We start from the raw sequence: 27,002 nt of genomic DNA on the forward strand, positions 1-27,002 counted from the left end.
TTCCAGGCAAGAATACTGGAGTGGGTTCTTACTCCAGGGGATCTTCCTGACCCAGGGATTGAACCTGCCTTTCTTGTGGCTCCTGTGTTGGCAGGCTGATTCTTTGCCACTGCGCCACCTGGGAAGCCTATATTGATCATTATTTTTTATCATAATCATTATCACTAAGGCTCATGCCTTGATAACCTCTTTATTCACTGTACCCAGAACAATCCTTGGTATATAACAGGTATTCAGAAAATGTTTGCTGGATACATGCATACATGATTAGGTGACTGGGTTCTGTGTTGTTCTATTCTCCTACTTTGACCTCTCTCGCTCACTGCTTAACTCAGTACTGCTCCCTGAAGACTCTTCTTGGCTAGTCGTACAGAACCCTTACCAGTAAGTGCCTTTTAGGTCTTATTTCCCCTATCTTTGCTATTTTATTGAAATTAACAGACATGCCACATTGATGACCAAGATACGACATTCTAAATGCTTTTGTTCTGGCCAAGTCTGGGGTTTGTGTGCTGCAGATAAATGACTCATCATTACAAGTGAAGAGAACAATCTCTTCTAGAAAATAAGTATCCTTACTTAAGGTGATTTGGCTAGGGAACCTGAGAAAGTTAACATATATATCACATGAATTTTTTTGATCTCATCTATGACATGCAAATAGATGGGGAAACAATAGAAACAGTGACAGACTATTTTTGGGGGCTCCAAAATCACTGCAGATGGTGACTGCAGCCATGAAATTAAAGCTTGCTCCTTGGAAGAAAACTTATGACCAACCTAGACAGCATACTAAAAAGCCAGAGACATTACTTTGCCAACAAAGGTCTGTCTAGTCAAAGCTATGGTTTTTCCGGTAGTCATGTATGGATGTGAGAGTTGGACTATAAAGAAAGCTGAGCTCCAAAGAATTGATGCTTTTGAACTGTGGTGTTGGAGAAGACTCTTGAGAGTCTCTTGAGCTGCAAGGAGATCCAACCAGTCCATCCTAAAAGAAATCAGTCCTGAATATTCATTGGAAGGACTGATGCTGAAGCTGAAACTCCAATACTTTGGCCACCTGATGCGAAGAGTTGAGTCATTTGAAAAGACCCTGATGCTGGGAAAGATTGAAGGTGGGAGAAGGGGACGACAGAGGATGAGATGGTTAGATGGCATCACTGACTCAATAGACACGAGTTTGAGTAAACTCTGGGAGTTGGAGATGGACAGGGAAGCCTGGCATGATGCAGTCCATGGGGTCACAGAGTTGGACACGACTGAGCGACTGAACTGAACTGATGACATGCATGTTTTATATGACAGAAACACAAGCCAGTTATTGCTAGTTATATAATATGTCAAAAAGTAGTGATTTTTTTTTAATTGAATATGAGGATCTGAATAATATTGTTTATTAGGACCAAGCTTTATAGTTGTTGAAGACTGGACTTAGCCAAAACTCTTAGAGTTTTACAATATGGTATATCATTGAAGTAAATACTTATGTCTGTGTATCTTTAAGATTCATAAATTTGAGAGTGTAGTTGTAACATCTTGTCTGATAGGAAAACTGTCAGAAATAGATGGCAGAAATAGAGTAGAGGATTGGGGTCAGGCTTGGTATTGGAAGTTTGGTGTTTTGCTCTAGAATGAGAGCTTCAAGGTAGAGTAAGGGTTGGCTTGTAGTGCAGTTAGTTTGTTGGCCAGGAGGCGTCTTCAGGTATATTATTTTTTTACATGATAAGCACTGGCTCACTTACTCTAGGCACGTACATTGCATATTATATTTGTGAGTTCAGAAACACTGTTTCTATCAATCACTGAATAGTTTTCAATCAATAATCCTCATTTAATAATGGAGATCTTTACTGAATATAAGATGACAAGGTGAATAGTACATAGTTCCTGCCTTGGATGTTCTCACAGTCAAGAGAAGTATTTTTGTTATTGTTGTTGTTTTTGTTTGTTTTATTAAATTAATATTACTTATAAAGAATCTTAAAAACAGAGATCATGGAATGTATTGTTGGTGTTTTATTATAGACTGTTTGGAGTTGTCATGCCTTCAAACATCTGACTACAATAAGTAGGTTGCCTGTTTGTTCAGTTGCTGAGTCATGTCCAACTCTGCAACCCTGTGGACGGTAGCACGCCAGGCTACCCTGTCCTTCACTATCTCTTGGAGTTTGCTCAAACTCAAGTCCATTGAGTCGGTGATGCCATCCAACCATCTCATCCTCTGCTGCCCCCTTCTCCTTTTGCCTTAAATCTTTCCCAGCATCAGGGTCTTTCCAATAAGTCTGCTTTTCGCATCCGATGGCCAAAGTATTGGAACTTCAGCTTTAGCGTCACTCCTTCCAATGAATATTCAGGGTTGATTTCCTTTAGGATTGACTGGTTTGATCTACTTGCTGTCTAAGAGACTGTCAGTAGTCTTCTCCGGTACAGTTCAGAAGTATCAGTTCTTCTGCACTAAGCTTCTTTATGGTCCAACTATCACATCTGTACATGACTAGTGGAAAAACTAGCTTTGACTATACACACCTTTGTTGGCAAAGTGATGTCTCTGCTTTTTAATATGCTGTCTAGGTTCATTATAGCTTTTCTTACAAAGAGCAAGCGTCTTTTAATTTCATGACTTCAGTCACCATCCACAGTGATTTTGGAGCCCAAGAAAATAAAATCTGTCACTGTTTCCACTTTTCCCCCTTCTATTTGTCATGAAGTGATGGGACTGGATGCCATGATCTTTGTTTTTTGAATGTTGAGTTTTAAGCCAGCTTTTTCACTCTCCTCTTTCACCCTCATCAAGAGGCTCTTTAGTTCCTCTTCACTTTCTGTCATTAGAGTGGTATCATCTGCATAACTGAGGTTGTTGATATTTCTCCTGGAAGTCTTGATTCCAGCTTGTGATTCATCCAGCCCAGCATTTCGCATGGTGTACTCTGCATAGTATACCTAGTATGCATAAATAAGCAGGGTGAAAATATACAGCCTTGACATAATCCTTTCCCAATTTTGAACCAGTCTGTTGTTCCATGTCTAGTTCTAACTATTGCTCCTTGACTTGCATTCAGGTTTCTCAGGAGACAGGTAAGGTGGTCTGGTATTCCCATCACTTTAAGAATGTTCCAGTTTGTTGTGATCCACGCAGTCAAAGGCTTTTGTAGTCAATGAAATGGAAGTAGATATTTTTCTCGAATTCCCTTGCTTTTTCTATGACATCCTAGTTTATGTTTAAATATCATCTTTGATTTCCTACAGCTGACCTTCCAACCTCTACTTGGACACTTGTAGTGACAGAGATAGTCTTTCCTGTTAACTTAGACAGTTCTAAATGTTAGGAAGCCCTTTGTATCAGGTTGATATTGGCTTGCACTGTCTTTGAGTCACACAGAACTCTTAATTCCTTCTTTAGATCTATGAAGAGAGCTCTGACATTCCCTCCTCCACATGACCCCCTCGTTTCTTGTTGACTTTTCTATACATCTGCCTATTTTCTGCCTAAGTGATTTGTGATTATGGCTCTTCCCCCACAAAATGAACTCTCACAGATTTTCATTGAGTGTCCATTATGTACAGGATCAGCTGTGCTGGCATAAAGGTTCCTGACTTCAGATTGCTTTTAATGTACATGGAGAAAAGACACTGGATAACAACAAGAAAAACATCAGGGAAAGAATCGGTGGGGATGGGGGAAATCTCTCCAGTTTCTTTAAACCATACTTTCTTTGTAAAACCTCTGTTCTTAAACTGTCAGCATGGGGACCACATTTAAGACTGTCCCTCCAGATTATAGCTTAATCAGTGAGGAGTATTATGCAAATTAAAATTTTAAAATCTGATAGCATATGTTAGGTGTTAAATGTCAGAATTTTTAAATGTCTGAAATAATATAAAATTTAAACATACTATAAATCCTTTTATAAGACAATATAGACCACTTTCCCTAATCATGACTTTAATGGAAATGGTAAACAAGTGCTGGTCTCATTTAACAACACTATGATCTAGAAAGCTCATTTGGCCCCTCTTTAGATTCTGTAACCATGTTATGAAAACAAGTAGTTGAAAAGTGAATATACAGTCATTCCGCTTGGTCTGCATAATGTCAGACAATCCATACAGCTTTTTCTTTACTTGAATAGAACACATTTTTTACTGAATTGACTTGACTGTTAGGTTCCTTGTAGACATAGTCTTAGCAAAGAAAGCTAAAAATTGCTTTTGGGGAAGAAAATTGTAGCTAGTTATATCTTATAAAACCATTCTTGTGTTCATTTTCAAGGAAATTACTGTAAGTGTATCTTTTAGGGCCAGTGTGTTAAGAGACCTTTTTATGCTGAAATAAAAACTCAGAGAGTTTCCATATTAGAGTTGTTCCATTGACTTGTTTTACTCCTGAAAATAAAATGAGAATCTTTAGCCAAAGGAAAGCTCACATTTGTTAAACACTGACATTATTTGACCTTATTGTATTTATTTACATTATGTTTAATACCTATGCATGTCCAGTCTTTGGAGACACAAAGAAACTATTACATTAGAAGTTTCTTTGGTTTCCTAATATGTTTTTCTATCCAAAGTCCTGTTTACATGTAATTCCATAGTTCTACATAAGAAGAGCTATTCATCTTTGTGTTTACATAAAGATACGCTAGGTTTGCAATACCTGATTCATGTTATGCCCCTAAAATATGAATGACATCATTTGGCCCACTAGACAGTAGATTTATTTTACTAACAAATCTTTGAGATCAGTTCATAAGTGAGAAAGAAATAAACGTGAGTAAATGTTTGTTCTATTTTGGTTTTTAAGTTAAAATAATTAGAATTCAGCCAGCCAAAAAGAAATTAAATTCAAAATCCAATCCTTCTCAGGAAATTTTGCATACAGCTATTCCACCTATTGTTTTAGCATTGCTGGGGTAAGAAAGTAGAACATTACTTTGGCAAATGTAATAGTTGGTAAGCTGGGAAGCAGAAATGAAGCTTGTCAGTGAATACCAGGAACTCCTATATTTTCTGAATATAGCTACCAAATACTTATAGGGCAATGGGTATGTCAGAAACTGGGGCAAGAAAGTACCTGGAAGTCTATGTCAGTGTCAGTGATACTGTGATAACTTGACATTGAGAGACTGAGGGAGAAACTAAAGGAAATACTTTCTGAACTGAGCTAAGAAAAATACAACTATTTTTCAGTCCACAAAACAAACTGTCTTAGAAATGGGAAATTTAATATTTAAAGATTCTCTTGAAAGTTTGTGGAGATATATATATATATATATATATATAATGTAGTAAAACTTGAGGGATATAGTAAGAATGCTTTTAGGAGTACTGTTTATAATGAAGGAACTTAGCTACATTTTAAATGAACCTTTACATTATGAACACTTCTTTCAGTTTCTTATAAAAAGTACTATAAAATCAGTATTCTTAATGCATGCATAAAATGATACCTTACATATCTGATGTGGGACTTTTCTACACCTGCAGAGAGAAAGCACTATTTTTTTCTAAACAGAAAGGCTGTTATTTGCAGATCTACTCTGCTGCTCTGAGTCATTGATGGTTACAGGCTTATATATTTAACCTGAGATGCAAAGCATTTTCTTCCAAGGCCTAAAGTTAAATCATTTTTCAGTGTGCATAAAGGTACATTCTGAGTTTTGTTTGTCTCGCTACATATACTTGGAAAACAAGGTCAGGCATTTGTTAAAATGTGTGTGTGTGTTGGCATCAGTTGCATTCTTTTTTTCCTCTTCCTGTCTGAAGGGTACCCTTGATGTACCTTTTCCAGTGCTCACCGTTATGGGCTTTAATCACATCAGTAGAATTTTTTGTACTGCTATGGTGAAAGGTCATATTTATTGGGCTGACTTATCTATTTATTTCTATCTGGTAATCTTAGAATATGCTGTAATCTAGGATAAAGATAAATACAGGCACACCATTTAGGATTTTTACATCTCTTCACAGAAAAGATTGGCGTGTAAGAGCTCCTCCCTTTTTGAGAACACTGCCATGATCTAATTTTGGTTATTCTAACTGAATGAAATGAATTGGATGGCTTTCATTGCTATGAAACAATTTGTGTGCTTAGTCACTTAGTTGTGTCCTACCCTTTGTGACTCATTGGACTGTAGCCTGCCAGCCTCCTCTGTCCATGGGAATTTTTAGGCAAGAATACTGAAGTAGGTTGCCATTTCCTTCTCCAGGAGATCTTCCAGACCCAGGAATCTTTTTTTTTTTTTCCATTTAGTTTTATTAGTTGGAGGCTAATTACTTTACAATATTGTAGTGGTTTTTGCCATCCATTGACATGAATCAGCCATGGATTTACATGTGTTCCCCATCCCGATCTCCCCTCCCACCTCCCTTCCCATCCCATCCCTCTGGGTCTTCCCGGTGCACCACCCATGAGCACTTGTCTCATGCATCCCACCTGGGCTGGTGATCTGTTTCACCCTTGATAGTATACTTGTTTCAATGCTGTTCTCTCAGAACATCTCACCCTCGCCTTCTCCCACAGAGTCCAAAAGTCTGTTCTGTACATCTGTGTCTCTTTCTGTTTTGCATATAGGGTTATCGTTACCATCTTTTTAAATTCCACATATATGCGTTAGTATACTGTAGTGGTCTTTATCTTTCTGGCTTACTTCACTCTGTATAATGGGCTCCAGTTTCATCCATCTCATTAGAACTGATTCAAATGAATTCTTTTTAATGGCTAAGTAATATTCCATGGTGTATATGTACCATAGCTTCCTTATCCATTCATCTGCTGATGGGCATCTAGGTTGCTTCCATGTCCTGGCTATTATAAACAGTGCTGCGATGAACATTGGGGTGCACGTGTCTCTTTCAGATCTGGTTTCCTCAGTGTGTATGCCCAGAAGTGGGATTGCTGGGTCATATGGCAGTTCTATTTCCAGTTTTTTAAGGAATCTCCACACTTTCTCCATAGTGGCTGTACTAGTTTGCATTCCCACCAACAGTGTAAGAGGGTTCCCTTTTCTCCACACCCTCTCCAGCATTTATTGCTTGTAGACTTTTGGATAGCAGCCATCCTGACCAGCATGAGATGGTACCTCATTGTGGTATTGATTTGCATTTCTCTGATGATGAGTGATGTTGAGCATCTTTTCATGTGTTTGTTAGCCATCTGTATGTCTTCTTTGGAGAAATGTCTGTTTAGTTCTTTGGCCCATTTATTGATTGGGTCATTTATTTTTCTGGAATTGAGCTGCAGGAGTTGCTTGTATATTTTTGAGATTAATCCTTTGTCTGTTGCTTCGTTTGCTATTATTTTCTCCGATTCTGAAGGCTGTCTTTTCACCTTGCTTATAGTTTCCTTTGTTGTGCAAAAGCTTTTAATTTTAATTAGGTCCCATTTGTTTATTTTTGCTTTTATTTCCAATATTCTGGGAGGTGTAGACCCAGGAATCTAACCCATGTGTCTCCTGCATTGCAGGCAGATTCTCTCCCCACTGAGCCTTTGAGGAAGCCTCATAAAACAATTTACATATATGGAAATTACCTGTTCCCTAAAAGTAGGAAGGAACTCTGATATAGAACTTCCCAAGTGAAATGATAAATGCTGTGAATAAAAATAAAGCAAAATAAGGGTCAGAATGAATGGCCTGCTGTTTCAGAGGAGATGGTTAGAAGAGGTCTCTCAGATGAGCAGAGATCACCATGAAGTGAGGGAGCAAGCCATGCAAATGTCTGAGGAAAGCGCATCCTAGCAGAGGAAGCAAGGGCCAAAGCCACGAGAAGGCACTGTGCTTGGCATATGCAAAGAACAGCAAGGAGACCAGTGTATTTAGAGCAAAGGAGAGAATGGAGAGATAAATCTGAGTGGGAGTGAAGGTTCAGTTTATTTGGAGCCTTATAGGCAAAATTCAGCAGAACCTACATTTCTTTTTCATTTCTGTTCATCTTAAATTTTGTTTCTTAATCATGTTTTTCTCTTTCTTTGATTTGACTGCTCATGTAGTATATTTTTTGTCCTTTCTTTTTCTATTTTTAATAAAGTTTTAAGAATAAAAGTTTTCTTTAAGTACAACTTTGCTTGCATTCTGTAAGGTTCATGGCCATAAGTCAACTGCAAGGGATGTGCAGAAATGGAGGATTTAAATTAGCATATTGCTATCCCAGACAGAATCAGGGTTTTGTTAAAAAGGAAGAGTTGGGGAATAAATATTGGATAAACTACTAGCAATATCTTTCACAAAATCCTTTGGGTCTGGAAGATTTTCCTATAGATTCCCATGCTATACAGACTGTTACAAATCATCACGAGATGGAAAGATAGCCAATTTATTTTATAAAACTGCCAGAATCTTGTATCAAAACCTGATAAAGATGAATGAAAAGGAAAATTAGAGACCAGTTTAACTTATGAATATAACTGTGAAAAGTCAGAATACAAACATTTCAGTTTTTCAGCACATTGAAAGAATCATCCATCATGATCATGTATAGGGTTCATACCCAAAATGCAAGAGTGCTTTAATATTAAGAAAAATTTAATACCATAAAACAGACCAAAAAATCAAATAAGAAAAATATAATCATGATAGGTAAAGATTTGATCAAATTTAACCCTTATTTCTGATTAGAAAACTGATCTTAGATAACTAAAGCTAGAAATGTATTTCTTTAATGAAATAAAGATATCTAGCTCCTATTCTGGTCAAGTTTATTCCAGTTCAATGAACAAAGGTATATTCTATATATCTCCAGGCTTATCAATCTATGACTTCAAAATATACTCTCAAGTAGTATCTGAAGTAGGATGGCAGAGAACCATGATGATGTATTCCCAGTTACTTCTGGAAGTTTCTCAGTTTCTTTTTCATGTGCTGCAGAACACATCCCCCCTCATTCCTAAACTCACATGTTTCCAACTTGCCACTATACATAAGTGCACTATACATAGCTGCAATAACTGGTTAGGTAGAATGATGGGCATACCTGTTCTTCACTCAGGGAAAAGTAGCACACACTAGTTCCTATTTTTCTATTTGACAGTAAAAATAAGGATACTTCTGATATTGCCTTTGAACTTTTAGCATTAGATAGCTTTATAGAATCAAATTATCTACTTTGTGAAGTGTATAGTATGGATTTGGGGCATTCCAGGTGACTCAGTGGTAGAGAATTTGCCTACAAATGAAGGAGACATAGGTTCTCAATCCCTGGGTTGAGAAGATCCCCTGGAGGAGGAAATGGCAACCCACTCCAGTATTCTTGCCTGGGAAATCCCATGGACAGAGAAGCCTGGTGGGCTATATATAGTACATGGGGTGTAAAGAGTCAGACATAACTTGGCGACTGAGCACACAACAACATGGATTTGTTCTGATAATATGTAGACAGAGGCTCATTAACTTCTGAAACCACAGTAATGTATGTTTTATACAAGTATTTTAAAGCCTTTTTTATTTACCACAACCCACCTTATGAAATGCATTTTATATTGTGACCAAGTGTACACACACGCACACGTTCTATACATTCATAACTATGTAATTTTTTTTAAAGTTTCACAAAGCTTACCAAGGAGCTATGCAAAACACTCTCATTTATTTATCTATTTTATTCTACTTTATTTAAAAAAATTTGTATCAACCCACCAAATTTCCTTAGACCACACTTTTTAGCTGTTCAGAGGGTGATTCTTTGGACTGTTAAATAAATGTCTGGAGTTCAAGGAGTCAATTCTGGAAGATGAGAATGTATTGGTTTTTAGAAATGTATTCTAATTTTGTTGTAAATATTAACTTTTCATGTATAAGCAGGATGCTTTTGGTGTTAGTTGCTAGTTTGTCTTTGATTTCTAGGAGAGTGACAGGATAGGAAAGAATTTTCTAAATGGAGATTTCTTTTCTTCCTGCAGCTCTCATGTGTGACTGGAAGTCGAGTGCATCATTAACCTAAGGACCTCACCACTTGGAAGTTACAGTTTTCACCATCAGCCTACCTTTCCTTTTTGGTCTGGTTCTTTTCCTCAAACAGTGGAAACATCTTTCTTTTAATAAAGTTGCTTTTGATGCAGAGTTAAGCAAATGGCTGATAACAGCTGTGGTAAAAAATCTACAAAGTGCCCCCACTGCTCATCCGCTTCTCAGAAAAAAGCACTTTGTATATGTTCTTGTAAAACAAAGCTTTCTCCAATGTCAGTGGTGGAAATGTCACAGACATCAAGCACAGGTAGTTCAGAATTTATAGTTTCACCAGAAAAAAAAAAAGAAAAAGGAGCCAGCAAAGATGTTGCCTCTGGAAAAGATTTGGTAATTATTAAAGATTCTACATCTCAACACAAGTTGATGTCCCATTCCCTAATCCCATCCCTACATTCATCCTTATCCATGGGCTCTTGTCAGCTAATTCATTTGCCTTCTTTACTATTAAGGTAACATTTCTTTCTTACAAAAGAGGTAAGAAAAATCGGTTGATAATTTCTTTCATTCTGTTAACCAACCACTGCCCCAAATTAATGACTTCCCAGGATTATAAATAATTTGGAATATTATTCCAGCTTTTATTAAAAAATGGTTTATATGGAAATTGATTGGTTTTCAAATTGAATTAAACCTGAATTTGGTGGCATTTTCTTCAACTGATGTAGAATGAGATTTATGATTGTGGTTAAACACAGGGTGGTTATTATTTAAGACAGTTCCTGGTTATCTAGATGGAATATCAAATATACCTTACAAAATTGATTTGTCTTAGTTACAATCTGTGAATACCCAGTTGGACTGGTTTGGGTGTTTGCCTTTATAGTGAAGAGGCACTCTGGAAGACTGTCATTGATAGAGCATAAATTTGGAGACAGAGAGCAGTAAGTTTAAGAAAAGTAGGTTCTCAGTCCTCAAATTTATACCTTTTTCAAATTTTCACGCTAAACTGTTATTTCTGAATTGTATTATGGTATAGTTATTGCCATATAGATGTCTCTGAGTGAATTGTTGCTATATTATTTTCATTCAAAGCATATTTTGTGAATGTCTGGTCAGTAATTTCTTGTGTCTAACCTGTTTGAGATGATTGTTATGTCTTGAAACAAGAGAGATTGAGAAAACTGTGAAGTTGCCTTCTCTTATGATTTTAAAGATTTTGAGTCCTCATTTATCTTCTGTGCAGGTCATCATATAGAATAGCCTGGATTCAGGAGATTAGATTGAATAACTTCTTAAGGTCTGCTTTAGCCTAATGAGTGAATGAATTATATAGGGCTTTGAATTTGAAAAAGGTGATAAACTGTCTTGTATACAATAAATATCTTGACACATATTTAAAAATTTTCAGATTATCTAAATTAGGGTTCTTACTTTGTCAATAAGTGTCTTGTATCTTAATGTTAATATTAAAATTTCTTTTTGGTCCAAGCCCTCAAAATCTTCACATGTAGAGAGAAAACCATCTCAACAACAGTGGGGTCGGGGCAACTTCACAGAAGGAAAAGTTCCTCACATACGGATGGACAATGGAGCCGCCATTCAGGTATAGGGAGGGCAAACTGAGCTGCTAGAAATGTTTCAGGTTTCTTCTAAGCCAGTGTTCATGACAAAAGTGATTTAAAAAGCAAGTCTCTAAGGAGAGAAAAGAAAAGACAAAACTTAACCATTTTTAAGATTGTCGAAGTCTTTACTAAAGAAAATGTGGACTAATTATTTTTTCTGTTCATAGAGATGTAACTTGACTTGCATAAATAAGTGGAGGACATTTATTAGACAAAATGAGAGCATTTGGTCTCCAAGTCTTCCCGGTTGCTGAAGGCAGTTGTGAAATCTCTGTATAGACCTATTTGAGAGGCACAGAGAGACCAAATGACTTAGATAGCTTGGCTGTTCACTTCTTTGATGACCAGTAGGGAGGCCAAAATTTCCCTCGTGGACTTGCCCATTTTTCTCCAGTTTGTGATTGAGTGAATACCAATATTATTCTTCCCAGGATTCTAGTTCTTATATGCAAATATGACTTAAATTTAAAACCATCTTAGAAATTAAAATGTGTTCCTTTAATGCTAGATTGAAGGAACTACAGCAGGAACAACTACAGGAGGAAAATTCCATTAACATTAAATACCTTTGAACGATTGTTTTAAAAAATATTTAGCAATTTACTTGAAGTGATCAGAAAAACTTTCTAAGAAATTCTGACCTAAAAGCTTAAATCTTCCCCTGTTAAAGATTTTGTTAAGTCTTACAAAATCTTACAAAAGACCTGCCTTAAAAAAAAAAATCCACAAATTTACTGTTTTAAATTTAGTCATAAGAGCTTTTGTAAAAGAAAAATGTATTCATTTGTCAGCTCACTCATTCATTCCTTGATTGGATTACGGAAAAAATTCTCAATTTTCCTTCTTTTCTTTGTCTTTGTTCTCCCACATGCTTCTCAGGAGCCATCTCTTTCATGCCATTTTCCCTTATGTTCCCAGAATTTTAGCTCTGGTCTCTGACCCCAGTGTCGTTTTGTACTTTTTCTTTTAACTTAAGACTGTATGACTTAAGGAAAAATCTTTACAAATGATGCTGTTGTTGTGCATTACTAAGTCGTGTCAGACTCTGCTGGACTGCAGCATGCCAGGCCCTATCCTCCACTATCTTCTAGAGTTTGTTCAAATTCATGTCCATTGAGCCAGACATGAGACAAATTATAAGAAAACAGGAATTATGGTTTATTCATCTTTGGAGCCCCCAAAGTATGTATCACAAGAAGATAGCTAAGAAAAATCTACATGTTGAAGCTGAACATGTTTCTTTTCTTCTTTCTTCTTTCCCTTTCTGGGTCTTCCCTTCTCGCCCTCTGTCTCTTTTTCCTTCCCTTGCTTCCTCTCTTCTTCTCTCTCCTCCCTTCCGTTTCTTCCTTCTCCTTTTTCCTCATGCACGAAGCATGAATATTTTGCCTGTAAGGTTTCAGGCAGGCTTTTTAAAGGATAAAAAAGAAATACCTTTATAAGGTGTTTCTAGACCATCGGGGAAGGAAAAAAATGAGTCCAAATATTTGTAAGCAAGAGAGTAATAATAGTGTTTGAGGACCAATGCATACATGTTGAAAAAAGTCAGAAGAACAATCACCATGGTGCAGAGTTAGGCAGAAAAGCCTTTTGTGAAGTAGGTAAGTAAGTAGTTGGATACTCCATCTTCTTTTACAAAAGTCAGAAAGGAATGTAAGCACTAGAAAATATGAAGTCTAGCAGTAGTTTATCTGTTGCAGGGTGCAGATGAAAGCAGTCACACAGCGGGAACCTGGCATCTCTAAGGCAGGCTCTAAGAAGTCTCCAAGAGAGACTTCCCCCAGTGACATTAGCTCAGGGGTTCTCTCCTGTTTTAATCTCTGGGCATAATGGGTCTAGAAACTCTTATTAATGCCCTGGAGTTGATTTAGATCAGGGAGACTGACTCTCTCCAACCAAATTCACAAGACCTGAAAGTGTAAATGAGTTACCTGCTTGTTATTTTACAACATGAAATGGAATGCTGTGGTGTCAAGACCAGTGCATTCTGTCTTTCTAAGCAGGAGTGAAATGATAAACAGAAGGATCCTTGGTTTGGATAATGTTACTATGGATGGTTTTAATTTTTTTCTAAATGCTTATTTATATTAAAAACTTTAATATAAATATAAAAAAGGATTTATATAATCCTTTTCCTAAAACAAAAAGAAATAAAACAACAAAAATGTTTATTTAGTAGAAACAATGAAGAGAAAGGTTACCTGGTAAACAGGAAACCAGTTGTCTAATGGTTAATATGTGTTGATTTTATAGTATAGTTCTCAGAGTTTGGGAATAACTTTTTGGACAACTTATTTTACACAAATATACAGTATATATCAACATATTTGTATACATGTATTAATAGTCCATTCTTTTTCTTGTGAAGACATTTCTTTAATATTATAGTTTATGAGAGTTTCATTTTTTATATATTTGAAGTTTTTCACATTTCCTTATTAGGATTTTTATGGTTTTTCTCTAAAGGATATTTAATAAGACTCATCAAAACTTATTTTTGCTAATTAAGATGTGTTTATTAATACTGAAGAAAATACATGGTGTCAGTGTCTTCTATTTGATTTTACCCTGGAGCAGAGTCACTCTTCCCTTGGGTGGATGCCTGTCAGTATTATATGTTCATTTGTCATACCTGATGAAAGGCAGAGAAAGACAAAGAACTCTTATTTTTTTATCTAGGAAATCTATACCTTTGGAAGAATATTGGGACAAGGGAGCTTTGGAATGGTCATTGAAGCGATAGACAAGGAAAGAGCAACTAAGTGGGCAATTAAAAAAGTGAACAAAGAAAAGGTAAGGCTTCTTAGCAGCATCACACTGAGGGTGCAGTTCTAGTGCAAGGTGGGGTAGGCAGTATAATTTTACACACTAATACCGCTGACCCTTAGGGACAGTGCCTGGGCTGTTGCCCTGGAGCAGTGTGGTTATTTCTCTAGCCTTCTGGGCTTCCCTCACAGTTCAGTTGGTAAAGAATCTACCTGCAGTGCAGGTAGAGACCCCCGTTCAATTCCTGGGTTAGGAAGATCTGCTGGAGAAGGGATAGGCCACCCACTCCAGTATTCCTGGGCTTCCCTTGTGTTTCACCTTGTAAAGAATCCACCTGCAATGCAGGAGACCTGGGTTCGATTGGGAAGATCCCCTGGAAAAGAGAAAGGCTTCGGTTCAGTTCAGTCGCTCAGTCGTGTCCGACTTTGCAACCCCATGGGCTGCAGAATGCCAGACCTCCCTGTCCATCACCAACTCCCGGAATTTACTCAAACTCATGTGCATTGAGTAGGTGATACCATCCAACCATCTCATCCTCTGTTGTCCCCTTCTCCTCCCACCTTCAATCTTTCCCAGCATCAGGGTCTTTTCAAATGAGTCAGCTCTTCGCATGAGGTGGCCAAAGTATTGGAGTTTCAGCTTCAGCATCAGTCCTTCTAATGAATATTCAGGACTGATTTCCTTTAGGATGGACTGGTTGTATTTTCTTGCAGTCCAAGGGACTCTCAAGAGTCTTCTCCAACACCACAGTTCAAAAGCATCAATTCTTCGGCACTCAGCTTTCTTTTTAGTCCAAGTCACATCCATACATGACTACTGGAAAAATCATAGCTTTGACTAGACCGACCTTTGTTGGCAAAGTAATGTGTCTACTTTTTAATATGCTGCTAGGTTGGTCATAACTTTTCTTCCAAGGAGCAAGCGTCTTTTAATTTCATGGCTGCAGCCACCATCTGCTGTGATTTTGGAGCCCTAAAACATAAAGTCTGTCACTGTTTCCATTGTTTCCCTATCTATTTGCCATGAAGTGATGGGACCAGGTGCCATGATCGTAGTTTTCTGAATGTTGAGCTTTAAGCCAACTTTTTCACTCTCCTCTTTCACTTTCATCAAGAGGCTTTTTAGTTCCTCTTCACTCTCTGCCATAAGGGTGGTGTCATCTGCATATCTGAGGTTATTGATATTTCTCCTGGAAATCTTGATTCTAGCTTGTGCTTTACCCAGCCCGGCATTTCACATGATGTACACTGCCTATAAGTTAAATAAGCAGGTGACAATATTTAGCCGTGACGTACTCCTTTCCCTATTTGGAACCAGTCTGTTGTTCCATGTCCAGTTCTAACTGTTGCTTCCTGCCCTGTGTACAGATTTCTCAGCAGGCAGGTCAGGTGGTCTGGTATTCCCATCTCTTTTAAGAATTTCCCACAGTTTGTTGTGATCCACACAGTCAAAGGCTTTGGCATAGTCAATAAAGCAGAAGTAGATGTTTTTCTGGAACTGTCTTGCTTTTTCGATGATCCAGCAGATGTTGGCAATTTGATCTCTGGTTCCTCTGTCTTTTCTAAATCCTGCTTGAACATCTGGAAGTTGACGGTTCATGTACTGTTGAAGCCTGGCTTGGAGAATTTTGAGCATTACTTTGCTAGCGTGTGAGATGAGTGCAATTGTGTGGTAGTTTGAACGTTCTTTGGGATTGCCTTTCTTTGGGATTGGAATGAAAACTGACCTTTTCCAGTCTGTGGCCACTGCTGCATTTTCCAAATTTACTGGCATATTGAGTGCAGCATTTTCACAGCATCTCTTTTTGGATTTGAAATAGCTCAACTGGAATTCCATTACCTCCACTAGCTTTGTTCATAGTAATGCTTCCTATGACCCGCTTGACTTCACATTGCAGGATGTCTGGCTCTAGGTGAGTGATCACACCATTGTGATTATCTGGGTCGTGAAGATCTTTTTTGTGTAGTTCTTCTGTGTGTTCTTGCCACCTCTTCCTAATATCTTCTGGTTCTGTTAGGTCCATACCATTTCTGTCCTTTACTGTACCCATCTTTGCATGAAATGTTCCCTTGGTATCTCTAATTTTCTTGAAGAGATCTCTTGTCTTTCCCATTCTGTTGTTTTCCTCTTATTTCTTTGCTTTGATTGCTGAGGAAGGCTTTCTTACCTCTTCTTGCTATTCTTTGGAACTCTGCATTCAAATGGTATAGCTTTCCTTTTCTCTGCTGCTTTTCACAGCTATTTGTAAGGCCTCCTCAGACAGCCATTTTGCTTTTTTGCATTTCTTTTTCTTTGGGATGGTCTTCATCACTGCCTCCTGTACAATGTCATGAACCTCTGTCCATAGTTCTTCAGGCACTATCAATTCTAATCCTGAATCTATTTGTCACTTCCTCTGTATAATTTTAAGGGATTTGATTTAGGTCATACCTGAATGGTCTAGTGGTTTTCCCTACTTTCTTGAATTGAAGTCTGAGTTTGGCAATAAGGAGTTCATGATCTGAGCCACAGTCAGCTCCCAGTCTTGTTTTTGCTGACTGTATAGAGCTTCTCCATCTTTGGCTGCAAAGAATATAATCAGTCTGGTTTTGGTATAGACCATCTGATGTCCATGTGCAGAGTTTTCTCATGTTGTTGGAAGAGGGTGTTTGCTATGACCAGTGTGTTCTCTTGGCAGAACGCTATTAGCCTTTGCCCTGCTTCATTTTGTACTCCAAGGCCAAATTTGCCTGTTACTCCAGGTGTTTCTTGACTTACTACTTTTGCATTCCAGTACCCTATAATGAAAAGTACATCTTTTTTGGGTGTTAGTTCTGAAAGGTCTTCATAGAACCATTCAACTTCAGCTTCTTCAGTGTTACTGGTCGGGGCATAGACTTGGATTACCATGATATTGGATGGTTTGCCTTGGAAACGAACAGAGATCATTCTGTCGTTTTTGAGATTGCATCCAAGTACTGCATTTCGGACTCTTTTGTTGACTATGATGGCTACTCCATTTCTTCTAAGGTATTCTTGCCCACAATAGTGGATATAATGGTCATCTGAGTTAAATTCACCCATTCCAGTCCATTTTAGTTCACTGATTCTTAAAATGTCGATGTTCACTCTTGCCATCTCCTGTTTGACCACTTCCAATTTGTCTTGATTCATGGACCTAACATTCCAGGTTCCTATGCAATATTGCTCTTTATAGCATCAGAGTTTGCTTCCATCACCAGTCACATCTACAACTGGATGTTGTTTTTGCTTTGGCTCCATCTCTTCATTCTCTCTGGAGTTATTTCTCCACTGATCTCCAGTAGCATATTGGGCATCTACTGACCTGAGGAGTTCATCTTTCAGTGTCCTATCTTTTTGCCTTTTCATACTGTTCATGGGGTTCTCAAGGCAAGAATACTGAAGTGGTTTGTCATTCCCTTCTCCACTGGACCACATTTTGTCAGAACTCTCCACAATGACCAGTCCATCTTGGATGGCCCTACATGGCATGGCTCATAGTTTCACTGAGTTAGACAAGGTTGTGGTCCATGTGATCAGATTGGTTAGTTTTCTGTGATTGTGGTTTTCAGTCTGTCTGCCCTCTGATGGAGAAGGTTAAGAGGCTTATGGAAGCTTCCTGATGGGAGGGACTGACTGGGGGGGAAACTGGATCTTCCCCCTTCTGATGGGTGAGGCCATGCTCAGTAAATCTTTAATCCAATTTTCTATTGATGGGTGGAGCTGTGTTTCCTCCCTGTTATTTACCTGGGGCCAAACCATGGTGGAGATAATGAAGATAATGGCGACCTCCTTCAAAATGTCCCATGCTTGCACTGCCACACTCAGTGCCCCCAACCCTGCAGCAGGCCACTACCAACCCACAACTCTGCCAGAGACTCCTGGACACTCCCGGACAAGTCTGGATCAGTCTCTTGTGGGGTCACTGCTCTTTTTTCCTGGGTCCTGGTGTGCACAAGATTCTGTTTGTGCCCTCCAAGAGTCTTATTTCCTCAGTCCTGTGTAAGTTCTGGCAGCTCTGTGGTGGGGTTAATGGCAACCTCCTTCAAAAGGGCTTATGCCATACCCAAGTCCACTGCACCCAGCCATACCCAAGAGATATGCTACCCACTCCAGGGAAAGACCACCCACTCCAGTATTCTGGCCTAGAGAATTCCATGGGCTGTATAGTCCATGAGGTTGCAAAGAGTGGGACATGACTGAGTGGCTTTCACTTTCACTTTCTTTTACCAGAGTCAGTTGAAGATGAGGGCTGATTATCAGTATATGTAGAGGTAGGGTTGTGGGCTAGCATTGTCTTCTTAGTGAGCAGTAGGTCCGGATAGTCTCTCCTGATGGAGTTCTGATATACTTTGCCCTATCCAATCAGTCCATCCTAAAGGAGATCAGTCCTGGGCGTTCACTGGAAGGAGTGATGCTGAAGCTGAAACTCCAATGCTTTGGCCCCCTCATGCGAAGAGTTGACTCATTGGAAAAGACCCTGATGCTGGGAGGGATTGGGGGCAGGAGGAGAAGGGGACAACAGAGGATGAGATGGCTGGATGGCATCACCGACTCAATGGACATGAGTTTGGGTGAACTCCGGGAGTTGGTGATGGACAGGCAGGCCTGGCGTGCTACGATTCATGGGGTCACAAAGAGTAGGAAACGACTGAGCGACTGAACTGAACTGATCCTCTCCTTTCCTTTCATTCATTATTTCCTCGTTGATAGCCAGACTCTGTTTATTCATACTACCAGCTCTTTCCGTTTGAATCACTTTCTCTCCAGCTCTCTTCTGTACCGTTTACCTTGTATCCACTGTATTTCTCACTTTAGATTGCACTGGAGTGAAGAATGGAATGGGCTTCTCTTTAAAGGAGAATCTAAGTCCTCAAACATTATAACTGATCATTTCATCAACTTGAAAACAATTTCTATGCTTGAGGAAAAATAAAAGGCAACATTACCATGGTGTTTTTTTCTTGGGTCTGTGACATTACATTTACAGAATGAAATAGTAGGTTATATGTATTCTTTAAAAAACAAACTATAGGAAATTACATATCATTTCCCCCTAAAGTTTAATAAAGTAACATTAAATCTTAATAAGGGGAGATCCAGAGTCCTTACAATAATCCCTAGGATTAGCTAAATTGGATTTCCTTTGTTTCTTTGGTGTCAGATAGGGTTAGGCTTAGGTTTCAGGGTTATATAGTCAGTTGCTTGCAACTTTAGGAATTCATAATCTTGCACATAGATATTGATGCTGAGACTTTTCAGGACACCAAGATAGTAAAATAAAATTATATAGTCAGTATATGAATTGGACAATATATTACTGCATTAAATATAGATGCACCATTTGTGGTGGGAAGTAGGAATAGGCTTGAGATGAATTATTAGGAGAAACTGTGACATCTGTCCATGTCTAGTCTCAACAGGAATTTATTCCTCGAAGTCACTATTTCTCTTAATAACTATAAAGTTATTTCTCCTCTAGGATTCATCCTCTGTGAGTGGGGCACAGTGGGTAGGCAGTTTCCTATCACTCTTGAGATGGTAATGTTTAGAGGGTAAAGATACTTAGAAGCAGGGATGACAGTAGGTAAAATTTTAACTAGGTAAAATTTGGCTTATGATCAATCTCTTTCCAAGTCCTTCAGGAACTATTGTTTCTCTTCTAACTTTGGGGGAGGGGGTGGGTTAGGAGGAAGGAGGGAGGAGTAAGAGCTTTGTTATTCCTTTCAGGGATATTTTTATGTAAATGAGGACAGTGTTTATTCTTGAATGATTAGGGTAATTTAGATATCAAAAGGGATGATGATTGGGGTGGTGGCAGTGCTGGCAAAGGTGGAGAAAGCCCTTCTGGAGTATCTTAGATGATGATGTAGACAATCAGTTACTTGTATCCACACCTGACGGTCTGGTCAGGTATGGTTAAGGATTTCACCTAAGGAGGTAATTTGGAGTTAGGTTGGTCTGAAGGCAAAAATCTCCATCTCCTTCTCCATCTCCATTGTGCACACTCTTTCTCTATCAAATTTTTGAGGCTGGGGGACTAGGAAATGATATAATGCAGGGCTAAGTGTAGAATCTCAACTGCCTATTGTTTCCTTTTGATATGTATATAAGTGTAGTGGAAACAAAGCAAGATAAAACAAAAACATTTTATTTTACCAATAACTGACATTTAATGAGACAGATGCCTTATATCCATTTTCTAATTGACATCCCTAGAAAGTAGATTTTGTTTTTATTATGCTACCATCAAAGGATCAACATAATTTTGAAGGAAATACCAAAAAGCATATTAAGAGCTGCAATAATTTTGTGATATGACAGAGACCATGTTGTTAGCTAACTTATAGAAACCGTCCAAGAAACAGATATGATTTGAGGCTGAATTATCTCTTCAAATTGAGCAAAGGAAAGAAAGGGTATACGTTAATCTTATCATGCAGATAGGTTGCATATTATCTTTTGGAAAAGTAACTTTCTGAAAAAAAAATAGGAAAAAATATAAAATGACTCTAAGTTTTATATTGAGATATGCGGTAACAAAATTCTTACATGAAACCTGTATTTCCTCATCATCTAAGGCTGGAAGCTCTGCTGTGAAGTTACTTGAACGCGAAGTGGACATCCTAAAAAGTGTGAAACATGAACACATCATACATCTGGAACAAGTATTTGAGACACCTAAGGTAAAGCTGGGCTTCCTTGGTGGCTCAGAGGGTAAAGAATCTATCTGGAATGTGGGAGACCAGGGTTCAATCCCTGGGTTGGGAAGATCTCCTGGAGAAGCAAATGGCAACCCATTGCAATATTCTTACCTGGAGAATTCCATGAACAGAGGAACCTGGCAGACTATAGTTAAAGGCAAAGCTTTATCAGGTGCTGCATTCTGAAAGTTGTCATTTTTACAAAATTAATATCATCCCCTTGAGAAGTAGTCTCTTTGGGACACAGTGGCACATGTCTTTGGCATGACTCTGTCACACCACTCTGTCAGTGGAGATTGATGAAAAGCATTCTGAAGGATGTTTTATTGTTGATTGTATAGTTAGGTGTCTGATGATTAGATTGACGTCTTCAGTGATATTTCTGGTGGCATGTTGGGAAAAAAATGAAACAACTTCAGATATAACCCAGAGTGATCAGAGATTCCCTGGAAGTGGCTTTCCTTTTTGCTTTGGTCCTTGGCTCTGCATTAGAGTCCCTTGGAATAGTGTCATAATTCTGCAAGGTTAGCTTCATAGTAGAGTTGGTATGGTTGTTTCCCATTCTGCAAAAGTTGTTTATTGCCCGTGAGCTTGGGTGTTTCTCTGCTAGGAGGTGATATGATATAGCAGTTAGGTGTGTTAGGTCAGATTGCCTATACAGTTTAATCCTGGATCTACCACTTATTAATTGTGAGACCATGGACAAATTACTCAACCTCTCTACTTAAGTTTCCTCATCTGTAAGATAGGTTTAATGATAGTTATTTTTCAGTTGTTAAGTTGTGTCCAATGCTTTGAAACCCCATGGACTGCCATATGCCAGGCTTGCCTCTCCTTCACTATTTCCTGGATTTTGCTCAAACTCATGCCCATTGAGTCGGTGGTGCCATCCAACCGTCTCATCCTGTGTTGCCCCCTTCTCCTCCTGCCTTCAGTCTTTTCCAGGATCAGGGCCTTTTTCAATGAGTTGGCTCTTCACATCAGGTGGCCAAAGTAATGGAGCTTCAGCTTCAGCATCACTCCTTCCAATGAATAGTCAGGTTTAATAGTATTAACCACATTTAGTTGTGGAGGGATTAAGTGGGAAAATGGGTATAAAGCATATGTCTCATTGAATGTTGGCTATTGTTCTTTGTTTCCTTTGCCAGTTTCTAAGGCAGCAGTAGTCAATTTGGGTTTTGTATTGTGTTTGATTCATTAGGAGTGCTTGATAACTATTAGAGACGACAGTTACCTTTACAGGAGGCTGTAAATGGCAATGATGCCAAAAGCCTTCTCTGGTTTTTTAGTCTTAGAGTTGTGACTTATTTTATCCTCAGATCTTCTTAGGATAGTTTTGCCCTCTATCACTGGTTTTAACCAGTTTGATTGTGTTGTGCCTTAGTGTAGCTGTGTTCATGTTTCTTGGCTTGGGGTTCATGGAGCTTCTTGGATCTGTGAGTTTATGGTTTTCATAAAATTTAGGAACATTTTGGCCATTATTTTTTCTGCCTTGAAGGACTTTCAAGTACACATGAGATTGTTTGATATTTTCCAAAACTTACTGATTCTCTATTCATTTTTTTTCAATCTTTGTTCTCTCTTTATTGAATTTAGCAGAGTTTCTATTGTGATATCTTCAGATTCTATAACCTTTTTTTCTGTAACATCATATATGCTGTTTATACTTTCTAGTGGAAATTTGATTTGGGTCATTTTTGTATCTTCCATGTTTCTACATAACATGCTCACTATTTCCTCCTTCTTCTTAAATGTAGTTATAATAACTTTTACTGATCTTTTCTATTAATTATATCATGTGAGCCATTTTTAGGTCCATTTTAAGTGATTGATTTGCCCCACTTCATTATAAGTTGTATTTTCCTGCTTCTTTTTATGCCTGTTCATTTTTGATTGGATGCTGGCTAATCTTTTATATTCTTACAGCTATTCTTGAGCTTTATTCAAGACATAATTGAGTTATTTAGAAATAGTTTGATACTTTTGAAGCTTAAACTGTTTGGTGGCACAACAGAGCCTTTGCTCTGGGTTAATTTTCCCTAAGTAATGAGATAAGACCCTTCTGAGTACTCTGCCCAGTGTCCCATGAATTATGAGATTTTGCACTCTGGCTAGTGGAAATAGGAACTCTTCCTAGCCTTGTGGAGGCTTCAGTCGTTGTTCCCTCTGATCTTTTTGCATGGCACTTTCCCCAACTTTGGGTAGATTCTTTTTTTTTTTTAATTTACTTTTTATTGAAGGATAATTGCTTTATAGAATTTTGTTTTCTCTCAAACCTCAACATGAATCAGCCATAGGTATACATATAGCCCCTCCCTTTTGAACCTCCCCCCACCTCCCTCCCCATCCCACCCCTCTAGGTTGATACAGAGCCCCTGTTTGAGTTTCCTGAGCCATACAGCAAATTCCCATTGGCTATCTATTTTACATATGGTAATGTAAGTTTCCATGTTACTCTTTCCATACATCTACCCTCTCCTCCCCCCTCCCCATGTCCATAAGTCTATTGGCTGTTTCTCCATTGCTGCCCTGTAAATAAATTCTCCAGTACCATTTTTCTAGATTCCATATATGTGCATTAGAATACGATATTTATCTTTCTCTTTCTGACTCACTTCACTCTGTGTCATAGGTTCTAGGTTCATCCACCTCATCAAAACTGACTCAAATGTGTTCCTTTTATGGCTGAGTAATATTCCATGTGTATATGTACCACAACTTCTTTATCCTTTCATCTGTCGATGAATATCTAGGTTGCTTCCATGTTCTAGCTATTGTAAATAGTGCTGCAAAGAACAAGGGGATACATATGTCTTTTTCAATTTTGGTTTCCTCAGGGTATATACCTAGGAGTGGGATTGCTGGGTCATATGGTGGTTTTATTTCTAGTTTTTTATGGAATTTCCATACCGTTTTCCATAGTGGCTGTATCAATTTACATTCCCACCAACAGTACAAGAGTATTCCCTTTTCTCCACACCCTCTCCAGCATTTATTGTTTGTAGATTTTTTGATGATGGCTATTCTGACCAGTGTGAGGTGATATCTCATTATAGTTTTGATTTGCATTTCTCTAATAATGAGTGATGTTGAGCATCTTTTCATGTGTTCGTTAGCCATCTGTATGTCTTCTTTGGAGAGATGTCAGTTTAGGTCTTTTTCCCATTTTTTGTTTGTTGTTTGTTTTTCTGGCATTGAGTTGTATGTTCTGCTTATATATTTTGGAAATTAATCCTTTGCCAGTTGTTTCATTTACTATTATTTTCTCCCATTCTGAGGGTTGTCTTTTTACCTTGCTTATAGTTTCCTTTGCTGTGCAAAAGCTTTTACGTTTAATCAGGTCCCACTTACTTACTTTTGTTTTTATTTCTGTTACTCTAGGAGGTCGGTCATAGAGGATCTTGCTTTGATTTATGTCATTGAGTGTTCTGCCTATGTTTTCCTCTAAGAGTTTCATAGTTTCTGGTCTTACGTTTATGTCTTTAATCCATTTTGGGTTTATCTTTGTGTATGGTATTAGGAAGTGTTCTAATTTCGTTCTTTTACATGTAGCTGTCCAGTTTTCCCAGGACCATTTATTGAAGAGTCTGTCTTTGCCCCATTGTATATTCTTGCCTCTTTTGTCAAAAATAAGGTGCCCATAGGAGCATGGGTTTATTTCTGGGCTCTCTATCTTGTTCCATTGGTCTATATTTCTGTTTTTGTGCTAGTACCATACTGTCTTGATGCGTATAGCTGAAGTCAGGAAGGTTGATTCCTCCAATTCCATTCTTTCTCAAGACTGCTTTTACTATTTGGGGTCTTTTGTGTTTCCATATGAATTGTGAAATTTCTTGTCCTAGTTTTGTGAAAAATGCCATTGGTAATTTGATAGGGATCATACTGAATCTGTATGTTGCATTTGGTAGTATAGTCATTTTCACAATATTGATTCTTCCTACCCAGGAACATGGAATATCTCTCCATCTGTTTATGTCATCTTTGGCTTCTTTCATCAGTGTCTTATAATCTTCTGTGTGCAGTTCTTTTGTCTCTTAGGTAAGTTTATTCCAAGATATTTAATTCTTTTTGTTGCAGTGGTCCATGAGATTGATTCCTTAATTTCTCTTTCTGATTTTTCATTGTTAGTTTATAGAAATGCAGGTGATTTCTATGTATTGATTTTGTATCCTGCAACTTTGCTAAATTCACTGATTAGCTCGAGTAATTTTCTGATACTATCTTTATGGTTTTCCATGTACAATATCATGTCATCTGCAAACAGTGAGAGCTTTACTTCTTCTTTTCCAATCTGGATTCCTTTATTTCTTTTTCTTCTCTGATTGCTATACCTAGGACTTCCAGAACTATGTTGAATAATAGTGGGAAAAGTGGACACCCTTGTCTTGTTCCTGATTTTAGGGGGAATGCTTTCAGTTTTTCACCACTGAGAATAATGTTTGCTGTAGGCTTATCATATATGGCCTTTACTATGTTGAAGTAGGTTTCTTCTATACCCATTTTTTGAAGAGTTTTAAACATAAATGGGTGCTGAATTTTGTCCAAGGCTTTTTCTTCATCTGTTGAGATTATTCTGTGGTTTTTATCTTTCAATTTGTTAATATGGTGTATCACATTGATTGATTTGTGATTTGCATATATTGAAGAATCTTTGCATCCCTGGAATAAACCCAACTTTATCATGGTGTATGAGTTTTTTGATGTGTTGCTGAATTCTGTTTGCTAAAATTTTCTTGAGGATTTTTGCATCTATGTTCGTCAGTGATATTGTCCGGTAGTTTTCTTTTTTTATGTTGTCTTTGTCTGGTTTTGGTATCAGGGTAATGGTGGCCTTGTAGAATGAGTTTGGAAGTGTTCCTTCCTCTGCAACTTTTTGAAAGAGTTTTAGAAGGATAGGCATTAGCTCTTCTCTAAATGTTTGATAGAATTTTCATGTGAAGCCATCGGGTCCTGGACTTTTGTTTTTTGAGAAGATTTTGATCACAGCTTCAATTTCAGTGCTTGTAATTGGGTTGTTCATAATTTCTATTTCTTCCTGGTTCAGTCTTAGAGGATTGAACTTTTCTAAGAATCTGTCCATTTCTTGGAGGTTACCCATTTTATTGCCATATAGTTGTTCATAGTAGTCTTTTATAATCCTTTGTATTTCTGCATTGTCTGTTGTAACCTTTTCTTTTTCATTTCTAATTTTGTTGATTTGATTCTTCTCTCTTTTTTTCTTGATGAGTCTGGCTAAAGGTTTGTCAATTTTGTTTATCTTCACGAAGAACCAGCTTTTAGTTTCATTAATCTTTACTATTGTTTCTTTCATTTCTTTTTCATTTATTTCTGCTCGGATCTTTATGATTTCTTTCTTTCTACTAATTGTGGAGGTTTTTTTTTTGTTTGTTTGTTTTTTTCCACTTGTTTTAGGTATAAAGTTAGGTTGTCTATTTGATGTTTTTCTTGTTTCTTGAGGTAGGATTGTATTGCTGTAAACTTCTCTCTTAGGACTGCTTTTGCTGCATCCCATAGATTTTGAGTTGTGTTTTCATTGTCATTTGTTTCTAGAAATTTTTTTATATCCCTTTTGATTTCTTCAGTAATCTATTGGTTATTTAGAAATGTGTTGTTTAATCTCCATGTGTTTTTGTTTCTTACAGTTTTTTTCTTGTAATTGATATCTAGTCTCATAGTGTTGTGGTTGGAGAAGATGCTTGATATGATTTCAATTTTCTTAAATTTACTGAGGCTTGATTTGTGACCCATGATGCAGTCTATCCTGAAGAATGTTCCATGTGCACTTGAGAAGAAGGTGTATTCTTCTGCATTTGGATGGAATGTCCTGAAGATATCAGTGAGATCCATCTCATCTAATGTTTCATTTAAGACCTGTGTTTCCTGGAAAAACTGGTCAACCACTTGTAAAAGAATGAAACTAGAACACTTTCTAACACCATACACAAAAATAAACTCAAAATGGATTAAAGATCTAAACTCCTAGAGGAAAACATAGGCAAAACACTGTCCGACAT

General features: G+C 37.8%; 1 protein-coding gene across 5 annotated transcripts in view; it reads left to right on the forward strand.

Moving 5' to 3' along the window:
• STK33 (serine/threonine kinase 33) overlaps window positions 1-27,002 on the forward strand; it is a 119,732-nt gene that overhangs the window by 26,136 nt on the left and 66,594 nt on the right. For 3 of the 5 annotated variants that reach the window (XM_061148011.1, XM_061148001.1, XM_061148029.1), the window contains exons 2-5: window positions 9,893-10,286; window positions 11,389-11,502; window positions 14,198-14,311; window positions 20,866-20,970. In XM_061148011.1, the coding sequence (XP_061003994.1) occupies window positions 10,062-10,286; window positions 11,389-11,502; window positions 14,198-14,311; window positions 20,866-20,970 (558 nt within the window). In that variant the 5' untranslated portion in view covers window positions 9,893-10,061. The remainder of the gene's footprint in view (window positions 1-9,892; window positions 10,287-11,388; window positions 11,503-14,197; window positions 14,312-20,865; window positions 20,971-27,002) is intronic. The other 2 variants (XM_061148020.1, XM_061148038.1) reach the window with 2 other exon arrangements.

Source organism: Dama dama, chromosome 1, assembly GCF_033118175.1.
Source record: "Dama dama isolate Ldn47 chromosome 1, ASM3311817v1, whole genome shotgun sequence".
Lineage (NCBI taxonomy): Eukaryota > Metazoa > Chordata > Mammalia > Artiodactyla > Cervidae > Dama > Dama dama.